Source organism: Anolis carolinensis, chromosome 2 (assembly GCF_035594765.1).
Source record: "Anolis carolinensis isolate JA03-04 chromosome 2, rAnoCar3.1.pri, whole genome shotgun sequence".
NCBI classification, from domain to species: Eukaryota; Metazoa; Chordata; class Lepidosauria; order Squamata; family Dactyloidae; genus Anolis; species Anolis carolinensis.
The window spans coordinates 243,819,328-243,831,119 of NC_085842.1; the positions used below are offsets into that span (position 1 = coordinate 243,819,328).

Below are 11,792 nucleotides of genomic sequence, written 5' to 3' on the forward strand. Positions count from 1 at the left end.
GGGAATACCATTGCTTTGACTACGTGGACCTTCGTTGCCAGTGTGATGTCTCTGCTCTTCACTATTTTGTCAAGGTTGACCATTGCTCTCTTCCCAAGAAGTAAACGCCTTCTGATTTCCTGGCTGCAGTCTGCATCTGCAGTGATCTTTGCGCCTAGAAAAATAAAGTCTGTCACTGCCTCCACGTTTTCTCCCTCTATTTGCCAGTTGTCAATAGGTGTAGTTGCCATGATCTTGGTTTTCTTGACGTTTAACTGCAACCCAGCTTTTGCACTTTCTTCTTTCACCTTGGTGATAAGGTTCCTCTGCTCCTCCTCGCTTTCAGCCATCAGAGTGGTATCTGCATACCTAAGGTTGTAAATGTTTCTTCCAGCAATTTTAACTCCAGCCTTGGATTCCTCAAGCCCCGCATGTCGCATGATGTGTTCTGCGTACAAGTTGAATAGGGAGGGTGAAAGTAAGCAGCCCTGCTGCACTCCTTTCCCAATCTTGAACCAGTCTGTTGTTCTGTGATCTGTTCTTACTGTGGCTACTTGGTCTTTATACAGATTTCTCAGGAGACAGACAAGGTGACTTGGTATCCCCATACCACCAAGAACATGCCATAGTTTATTATGATCCACACAGTTGAAGGCTTTAGAATAGTCAATAAAGCAGAAGTAGAAGTAGAAGTAGATTAGTGACCCCCACTAACAAGAAAATACATAGTTCCATCACTGGAAAGATGTGAAGGTGTCTCCGTTGAAGCATTAATGAATGGAGACATGGCTAGATTCAATGTATACATCTCATGTGTGTATGGTATTAGTCCCTTTAGTAAATGCGCCCTGAGACCTGGAAAACACAGGTTGAAAGTATTTTTGATAATAACAATTTGGTTGGAATCATTCCCTTCTATGCATCAAGTTTGAAAGACCTCAAACCACTGGGTCAGATGCAACTCAAGGATTTTCCATGTGGCCACAAGCTTTTGCTGCTGCTGCTGCTGATGATGATGATGATTATTATTATTTGATACACAACCAGATTAGTACACAGCAAACAAGATCACTATGCTGGCTGTTGTATTAGATCACACGTCAGACTGTATGATGTATCAGCAAATAATGCGTGCAATAGGGTGGCCTTTTGCAGCTGACAGATGGTAGTATTGTCAGCGCTGATTGTGTTTAAGTGCAGGCCAAGGTCTTCAGGCACTGCATCATCATCATCATCATCATTATTTGAATATTTATTTATACCCTGCTTTATTTTTCCAAAGGGGGCTCAAAGCGGCTTGACATAAAAGCATTAATATATTGATATCATTTCCGGGGTGGAGGTGGTGGTGGTGGTGGTGGTGGTGTGGAACTAAGATATAGGAGCTGTTGAAAGTTTGAGAAGCTATTGCATGGAACTGAAGGTATTGCCGGAAAAGTGGAAGTATCCATTTGCATAATTTACATTTTTATAAATGTACTCATTGAAACGATTTCTGAACTTGTTTATCCCAGAACATTTGTAGCACCCTGCTAGTTGATTTTCCTTCACTTTTTGCTCTTTTAGATCAGGTATTGATCTAAACCCAATGGAAAGTCCAAACTAGAACAAACTCATTGAATCAATGGGATTTATACAACAAACACTGACGTAACCATTCAACAGTTGATTCAGTGAGTCTATGCTAGTGGGACCTGGCAACTGGATTTAAGCTAGTTTATTCACTCAGTTTTACCATCCGCCTTTCTGGATTTGCTGATGCATTCCACAGAACTGTATTTTAGAGTTAATTCTCTATTGACTCCAGCCTATTTAGAAGTTCAGTAAACGTGTTTATACGTTGAGAGTAACTTTGACAGTACCTGTACTTGGCCTCATCTATTTCTTTTTGGGCTATAACTCCCATGCTCTTTACCACTGGTTATAATAACTGAGCCTTATGGGACAAAGTTCAATGATGCAGTACTCATGGCACCAGGCCATTTTGCCCTGCTGTAAGCTATAGTAAACAATGGTTATATCACTGTCAAACAGTGGCTCTTTTGGGTCTACCTTACTGGATATAAAGGGCTCTTCCTACCAGCCTCTTTTGTGATAACTTGTCAGAGAAGGATAAGTGGAGTGAGGTTTAGCGTGAAACAGCCAGAAGACATTTATGGCCTACAGACTTTTAGTAGGTTTTTTGTTCTGGATATTTTTCCCTTGTGTTGTATGTCTGGGAGTAATGAGCCCAGAGCTACTGTGTATTTGTGATCTATACGGCCAAGGAGCAATCCATGCTTACCAGATACCCTTCTCCAGGCCTCCTCCTTCAATGTGGCATACTCAAATTTGCTAAACTTGATGCAAATGTGGAACTGATGCAGCTTAACATTTGCAGCTAAAACATTTGCTGATGAGTTTTTGGATTACAAAATTCCTTCTCACAGCATCTTCCTCTTTTAAAATCATAATCAGTATGTTTGTACTGGTTGCCATCTTAGATGCATTAATCAGTGTCTTATTTAATAAGGCGCTTCTTTCCAAATACTCAGTTGAATCTGGACACATGTGCAATGTATTAAACAGAAAAACTGGTCATCAAAGCCTCCTGGGAAATACTTACACTGAGAGTCATTTATCATAGTGTTTACTTCATATATTGATAAACAGGGAAGAAATATATAGTAGGAACTGTTAAATGCAGAGATAATTACATACAGTCAAAACTGACACTAATGAAATGGAGCCGTAACATGGTTTTCATTTTACGGAAGAAAACCTAGAATGTATTCATAGCTAGCTGGCCTGAGAATGTCAAAAATAGCCTTTATGAATATTTCATGATTGCCATACTGCTCTGGGTTCTGACATTACCTGATCTAGAATTAGCTGTGTGCCGGCAGAGATTACTCTTTTTATGTGTCAGTTGGCTAGATTGGAAAGTCCTGCCCTACTGGGGCTCTGCTAGATGTGTGTTGTGTCGGTTCCTTAAAATTATCAAGTGTTTTTAATTCGTATATGCGTGTGTGTGTGTGTGTGTGTGTGTGTGTGTGTGTGTGTGTGTATATATATATATATATATATCTGTGCTAATCCATTCATCAGTTCATATGTTAAGGGTATTTAGGATTGTATTCTTTCAGCATACAAATTTAGTTGAGAATGGATATGAAATTTTGAGTCAGCTATGTTTTAATAAAACTGGATATCAATCTATATTGGCGCACTTCTTTGTTCACAAAGAGTAGTTCCCACTTTTAAAAAAATCCTTGTGAAGACTGCTGAAAGAATGTGTAAAGCCAGCTCTTTTTCCCAACACACACAAAATTAAATTTGTTGCTTTAATCTCTGAATTTTCTGGGAGCATCTTACATAGGGATTTCTCTTTCTCTTAGGATGCTGGATTCTGATGTCATTCCATTACCACATATTTATGGAGCCAGAATTAAAGGGGTTGAGGTTTTCTGTCCACTGGATCCCCCACCTCCTTACGAAGCAGTGGTGAGCCAGATGAATCTTGACCAGGTACTGTCCTTTGGATTACATTTGTTAAATGTGAGCTAGTATAAATAATTCCATATTTCAGATTATTATATTTTTCAGTTTGGATTATAGGCATCTCAGATATGTCTTTTCTTATTTTTTTGAACTAAAAGTTTTACATTTGAAACTGATGTCATGATTAACTTTCTTCTTTTTAAAAACAAACTCATTTGCTACCCAGTACATAGGGTCAACCCAAAATTTAATTTAGTTGTAGCTATGTAGCTTCAAGTTGCTTCTCATTTACAGCAACTTTAAAGCAAACTTATCAAGATAATCTTCCCCGTCATATTTGGGACCAGAAAAGGTAGCAACCTTTTTGGTCACTGAATTCAGAGTTTTCATATCTTTCTCAAAGTGTAACCTCATATATGGTACGCTTGCTGGCACTGGATTTGGGATGAAGGGCAGATATCTTATTTTATTGAGACATGGAGAAACTGCCAGAATTGATGCTATTACATTACGGATAAACCATCATAATCCATGAACCTATCTTTCTATTGTCTATTTGAACACTGTTAATTTTCTGTTTAGGAGAGTACACTTCAAAGTTCAGATGTTGCAGAAGATTTTAATGGCTCATCAAGACAAAACAATACACATGTATCCCAAGGTAAAGATTGCTTTTGAAAGTATTGTGATTGAGCTGATGATGAATTACAAAGTTATGTGATGGCGAATTCTCATAATTTTAAACCATCATTTTTAGTGCAGTTCTGCTACAAGTGTTTCCTGCTACTGTTTGCAACAGTGTAATAGTTCTTCCTTTTTTATATATACACGTTCTTTCTCTCTGATATTTGATTTAATTGAGGCAATTTCCCACAGTTTAGAAGTTCTTAAAAGCAATCTGTCTCTCTCTCTTGCCATATTTACATCAGCAAAAAAGGACAGATTCATTCTGAAGATGGTTTTGGCAGTCCAGGCAACATATGGCTACTTCCTGGGAGGATCCATCCTTCTTTTGCTTTATCCCAACTTTGCTCCAAGGCCCCTCTACACTGCCACATAAAATCTGGATTATCTTCTTTGAACTGGATTATATGGCAGTGCAGACTCATATAATCCAGTTCAAAGGAGATAATGTGGGTTATCAGCTTTGATTATCCAGATTATATGGCCGTGCAGAAGGGGCCCAAGACAAGCAAAGTCAGAGGAAAATCATGTTTCCCAGAAACTCCGGAATGGTCTTAGGTACTTTTTGCTATGCCAGCAGCTGGATTAGGTTGAATTTGACCCAATTAGTAATCTACATGGTAGAAGCTGCACCATCCCCCCTCTCCATGTGATCACCATGAAGAGCAAGAATGACTCTTCTTGGTTGATCCCATCTCTGGTTGCCCATTTCTGATTTCAGCAGAAACACTGGCATATCATGGTCCACCCAGACAGAGCCGAAAATGTGCGAGTTCTTGAGCTTTTATCAGTGCTTTTACTATTTAAATGACACCTCCGGGTTGCCATTATACCTCTCTGGAGGCTCCTGGCACATACCAATGTGGAGCTAGGAGGTGTGTGTGTGTGTGGGGGGGGGGGGGGGGTATTGCTTCTTCCCCCCGCCTCCTGGTGCAACATTGGTATACTCCAGGAGCCTCCAGAGATGTATGCTGGTGGCCTGGTAAGTTTTTATTTTACTTGACAGGTGTTTGGGTGGATTTCGGTTGTCTCCATTCCAGTGGGGTAGTTACCACGCTGCAATGGGGACAATCCACAGAAAAAAAACATTTGTTTCCCCGGAGTGTGGGGACTTAAGCCCATTTCAGAGTGGGTTTCTTAAACCCGCTCCGAAGCAGGCTTAATATATGTCTAGAAGCACCCTCAATCAGGCTTTCCCTGGAATTCCAAGTCTGATGTAGCGACATAGGTGGTGAATATCACAGATGGACCTGAAGCCGAATTTGTGGCTTGCCTGGTTTATTTATTTATCTTAGGTAGCTGGAATTTTACCCTTGGTCTAAAAGTAATCTCCAATCCGTTAACACAATAATGCACCTCACATAGTTACATTTTGTAGTTCAGAAGTCTTGCCCCCTAGTACTATAACATCTATTAGGATTTTTTCCAAGCAATATACCCTAAAAGCATCATAGCCTGTCTAGTCTTGGAAATTAAACAGGATCAGTTGGTTAGTACTTATATGGGAAATAGCCATGGAATCCAAGATGCTGCGGGCTATATTTCAGAGGATAGAACTAGCAAAACCTCCTCTGAGTATTCTTTTCCAAAGAAAATCTTATGAAATTCATGGAGTTGCCATAAATCCACAGATGATTTGCAGGCCGGTATGCATGTATGCACGCACACACACACACACACACACACACACACACACACACATTGATGTACAGAGCAACCTAAAAACAGTATGGGAAAATGTGCAAGCACTTACTTGTTGTTTTTATAGAAATGTTAATATTTGTTACTATGGGCTTCACTGCAAAGTGCATTTCCAGTTGCTTTTCATTTTGCAGAACTCATAATTTTTATGGACAATACCTACAAGCAAGGCATGTATCCCTACTACTGCATGTTCATTCTTGTAAAGTGCTCCAACTGCATAATTTAGTTCACAGCTGATGTAGATTCCCCCTGCCAGAAAAGAGCATTCTGTCAATGAAAATTGATTTAGTTCTGTGCTCACTGTGTGTAGAAAACAGCAGACAGAAGCAGCAGACATGTCCATGTTTGTCCAACCACACTTCACAAAACAATTGTCATTAGATTAAAGTGGAACTTCAGACAAGTATAAAGAAAAAAAATACTATTTTGCCTAAAAAGTGTTTTATCTAAGACCAAATAAATGCTTTTTCATGGTGTACAGAAATAACACATCCAGTCAGTGAAAGGCTGACTACTGTGTTTACTGCTCTGTATCGCTAGATGGACTAAAATAGGCAGACATAGATTAGGGCTGACTCATAGAAGTGCTCCCTCCATTTAATGCTAATGCAGTCAGAAAAGAGGGTGGCAAAGGGGAAGGGGTATTTAGGACGGGAGAGGAAACTGCTGATTCTCTCTGTCTATTTGGCAGTGCCTGGCAACGGTATTGATCGCCTAACTGGAGTTGCGGCATGGTTTTAAATCTGTCTGCCTGTCTCTGGCCGAAAAGTCTGAAACGTGACTTTCTTCTTTCTGGAAGAAAGCCAGTACATTCTGGGCCTAGTGGTTCGTGACGCCTAAGCCAGACTTTATTTCAACTGGATAATAATAACCCCCTTCCCAAGAGCAATTTGCTACTCTTCTGTTGAGTAACTTCAGCAAACAACTGCTAAAGATAACAAGTAGCAAGTATTATACATTCATACTTTTTGATCTTAGAAATAAATTCAACTCTGAAGTTTGAGTTACATAGTTGAATTTATTTCTAAGATCAAACAGTATGAAGTTGAGCTGCAGAGTTGCCTTTTTGTTTTCCTCAAGGGTAGAACTAATGTTTATTTCAGTGGGAAAATGATCATGCATCCACCAAAGTCTTCATGTTTCTTAAATCAATTTTATTACTTCGTTTTTTGAAGAGGGAAGTCACCTTTACTTTTTCTTCCCTAATCTGTGACAGACAGTTCCCTCTCCTCCTTGTTGTTGCTTCATTTTGACAGATATGTAGAACTGGAGTTTCTGGCTTTTATATATTTACTGTTAGCATTTCTGAATTACCTGATATGTTTGAGATGCCTATTATTTTCATAATGCAATGTAATGAAAACTGGCTCTGGACTAGTCAGTAGTGGGAATCTTGCACTGACAGGATTTGTAAACATGGTTCCCAGAAGCAATTGGAGGTGGGTAATAAATGCACTATTACTAGCTTTTCATTATTCTGCTAAAAACATCAAAACATCCGGGCGTCCCTTGGGCAACGTCCTTGCAGATGGCCGATTCTCTCACACCAGAAGCGACTTGCAGTTTCTCAAGTCACTCATGATACGAATTTTTTTTTCTGTCTTGCATTGACTAAAGTGGCTTTGGAAAATACTCCCGTCAGGTTAAACGGCACATGTTCAGTTCATTTCCTTTATTCCGTTTCTACTTTGCCTTTTTAAGGCAAGCCTTCACAAGATGGCTTACTGTAAAAATGTTAAAAGGGAATTCAAGAGTATAAATAATACATAAGAATTGCATTAGATAGGAAGCCAGCCAAATCAATACATAAGCTTATAGAGTGGAATAGGCTTTTAGAAATTGCTTGGGGCCCATGAGAAGAGACTGCTCAAGGTTTTCAAGAAAGAAGTGTTGCAGGTGTGGGTCCAACCCTGAAAAAGGTTCTGCTGCCCCATCCCCTGGCAATGGGCCAGTGAGTAAAATCTAATCATAAGGCTCAAGCAGTTTGGTTGAAGGGAGTTAAGGCTGTCTTTATGATTATCTGAAGCCAAACCATTAAGGACATTAAAATTTAATATCAGTAAATTCAACTTGGAATTGAATGGGGAAACAGTTCAGCTGATGTACACATTACTACCTCACAACTATTCTTATAGGTGAATTTTGCATCTGAAGCTTCTGAATTGTACAAGAAAGTTAACACTTTTATTTTAGTTACTCTGGGACTTAAAAAAAGTTCATCTGTAAATATCATTGCAATGCTTTTTAAATAACGTATCCTTATTTATGCGAATGTTGGTGAATTGCGAATTTATATCTCTTTGAATGCAGGCTCCTGTAAACCTAGCAGATATGAGCAGGTCCAGATTCCTTTCTGATAATGAATTTTTTGCAGTCTAAGAAGCTGGATCACTTACTGTCAAAATAATAGCTACTTTTTTGTGTAGCTGATCCTCTGTGGCAGAAAGCCTGGTGTTTTATTCCTCTGAGAAAGAGCATCCGTATTTTTAGTTTCCTGATGGGCATGCCTATCATGTAAAAAAAAAAATCCTTATTTTAAAAATACTCTTCCCAAGTTGCTGTAAAAAGTACATGTTTAATACCTTGACCAATAAACACCATGCTAGAATATTTTCAAACAGTAAAATAAAGACATATGGTAGCATATGATGGTTAGAAGATAGACTTACCATATATACTCATGTAGAAGTTGACCTCATGTATAAGACATCTGATTATAGCTAGGCAGGTTCTTGGTCAGACTACTAATGGTGCACCTACACTGTAGAATTGATGCTTTAATTGCCATGGCTCAATGCTATGGAATCCTAGATGTAGTTTGGTGAGAGAAGGAAAAAGAACGTGTAAAACTACAACTCGCTTGATTCCATAGCACTGAACCATGGCAATTAAAGCAATGTCAAACTGCATCAATTCTACAGTGCAGGTGCATCCTTAGAGGTCAATCTCAAGAAAATCCATCTGTTCCATTCTCATGAATTTTCCTTCATTTTTTAGAGATATCCCCTGCTTGTTCAACAGGTGTGGACCACAGCAGTGCTGAAAACTGGAAATAGTCAAAATGATGTACACAGGGTTTTAAAAAGCTTTTTTATAAGTATGAATTGAGAGGAAAAGTAGAAGCAAATGGAAGGTTGTGGAAACATGATGAAGGGTCCAAAGAGTAAACTGTGTATGGGTTTTGATTACAATTGCAAAGGATTGAAAGAGCAAATTGCTGAAAAGTAGACAAAGAGTGTGGATGCCTGTACATGGGTTTGCCTTTGGAAAATGTTTGAAATTACACCTGGAATAGAAGGCAGCAGCCAAATCACTCTCTGGTATAGATTCTTTGTGCTATATCTTACGCCAGTCTTATTTTTACTTCATTGGTTTCCAGTTTGTTTCTGAGCCCGGCCGAAGGTGCTGGTGCTAACTATAAAGCTGTAAAAGATGCAGAATGAGAACATTTTATCTGATTCTCTTATTCTTGCTTCTTTTTGCACTAGATGGAGATGGTCTCAGTTCTTCTGCTGCAGAGACCACATTGCATCCGGATCCAGGCATGGCACCTACAGGAATCCACAAGGGAGCTCCCAAACCTTTCAGGAAACGATCTAAAAGTGACCCTGTGCTGCATGGCTTTCTTTCCAGAGGTGACTGATCCTGCTGTAACACTTTTTCTTCAGAGACTACAAAATTGAGGAATCATATTTGCATTATACTGATTAATTTCCAGTGAGATAGTTATCTTGCAAAGGTGTTATAAAATTATGTGTATATCTTAATTTGGTAATGTGCATCTTTCAGTTGTCTTGTTTATCCTAGAAACAGGCCTGCAACATATTTCAACAGTGCATTCTTACAAAATTGTTCTAGTCTGACAGTAATTGTATTTTATTTCATTATTCACTCTGTGTGTGAGTGTATATGTAGGTCTGTGTCTGTGCTTTGTTTGTCCTTGAAACTATCCAGATGCTCCTAGCAAGACTTTCCTTTTTGTTTCCAGGTCCAGTGCTAAGCTGTGAAGCTGCCACCCAAACAGAAATAAAGCCAGAACTGGCTGCAGTCATTTTGCGAAAGAGCGTGAGAGCAAAGGCTTTGCGCTCCAGACCTCGGTCTTTAGTGGACTACAAATCATACATAGATACAAAGCTTCTTGTGGCAAAGTTCCTGGAGCAGGCCTCTTGCAGCATGGCCCCTGACATCCATGAACTAGTGGAAGACATAAAATCTGTTTTGAAATCAGATGAAGAGCACATGGAGGAAGCCATTACAAGCGCCAGCTTCCTCGAACAGGTATTATAGCCGATCTCTAAATATTTCTTCACTGTAAGTGGTTATTTCTGGCTTCCAGGATGCAGCTGTACCTTTTGGATGTGAAGCTCAATTCCACACATGACCTTTTGCAGGGTTTGCTGGTTTGTTTTGGCTTTGTGCTGGGAATGGGGAAGAAAGCAATAGTTCATACAGGTCGTATAGTTTGAGCTGAATGCGATGGAGAAATCTGTTAAACTTACAGAAATTTCTCTCCTCCTTGGAGGTTATTTTCTACACGTCTCTCCCTCATCCCAGAACTAATTAAGAGTTTACATTCAATCACTTGCCATTTCTGAATTTATTAGGGAACAAATTTCCAGTCGTAACCCATAAGAGGTTGAAGACAGCAAAGCAGGACAAGCATATATAGTGATGATAAATGGCAATAGTCACACAGTAAAACACTCCTTTCATCTGGAGGTATGGAATAGGTTTTACTCATAAATCAGTGTTATGAAAGATTGCAGAAATGTCAGAAGTTTAACAAGATGTTAAAATAAGATCAGAATCAATGTCTCCTGCCTTGGGGCTTCCACTGTTCTCTGAATGCAGCAAATGGGGTGTCAAAGGGCACAAGGCAAACAGGCTGAAGAAGGAATATAGTAGAAGGCCAGTTCCCTTGGTTTTTTAATCTGATTTTGGAAGTTCAGGGTCATTCCTGGTTAGCACTTGTATGGGAAACTACCAGTGAGTATCAGGTGCTGATAACTACATTTCAGAGGAAGAAACTTGCAATATTACCCCTTGAGTATTCATTGCCTAAAAAAACCTTACGAAATTAATGGGGTCACAAACAATTAAGTCGACAGGTAACTTAAAAGCATATACATGAAAATTATTTCCTGTGAGTGGGATTCCATGCTGAATTTGTACCAGTAGCTTCAAAAGCCCATTTTTGATCTCCTTTTAATTTCATCTTCTGGGCTGGCTGGGAAATGACCCTTGTTATGAAAGTGCAACAGTGGAATACTGTATTTTCTTGTAGACTAAAGGTAAAGCTTTCCCCTTGACGTTAAATCTAGTTGTGTCTGACTTTAGGGTGTAGTGCTCATCTCCTAAACCAAAGAGTCGGCATTGCTCGTAGATGCCTCCAAGGTCATGTGGCCTGCATGACTGCATGGAGTGCTGTTATCTTCCCGCTGGAGCGGTACCTATTGATCTACTCACATTTGCATGTTTTCGAACTACTAGGTTAGCAGAAGCTGGGGCTAACAGCGGGAGCTCACCCCGCTCCCTGGATTCGAACCGCTGACCTTTCAGTCAGCAAGTTCAGCAGCTCAACTCAGACTACTAAATGGAAATTCGGCCAATAGGTGTTAAGAGCTAGCATGGTGTAGTTGTTTGTGCATTGGATTATAGCTCTGGAGAACAGGGTTTGAGTCCCTGTTCAAGCCATAGGTGACTCTCAGCCTTAGGAGAGGGTAAAGGTAAAATTCCTATAAACAAAGGTCACCAAGTGATAGGTTTGCCTCAGGGTCACCGTAAATTGGAAATATTTTGAATGCACACAACAAGAAAGTATTAATGTCTGAGACTCAACATTAAATAGCTAATGAGACCAGGAGTGAGAGTGTATTCGTCGCATGGCATTAGTTTTGGGATAGCATGAATGTATGTTTGTTCTGCAAAGGATCTGGACCAAATTT

General features: G+C 39.5%; 1 protein-coding gene across 1 annotated transcript in view; it reads left to right on the forward strand.

Moving 5' to 3' along the window:
• entrep1 (endosomal transmembrane epsin interactor 1) overlaps window positions 1-11,792 on the forward strand; it is a 48,936-nt gene that overhangs the window by 25,771 nt on the left and 11,373 nt on the right. The window contains exons 7-10 of the mRNA XM_016991024.2: window positions 3,357-3,486; window positions 4,042-4,120; window positions 9,336-9,482; window positions 9,836-10,125. Coding sequence (XP_016846513.2) covers window positions 3,357-3,486; window positions 4,042-4,120; window positions 9,336-9,482; window positions 9,836-10,125 — 646 coding nt within the window. The remainder of the gene's footprint in view (window positions 1-3,356; window positions 3,487-4,041; window positions 4,121-9,335; window positions 9,483-9,835; window positions 10,126-11,792) is intronic.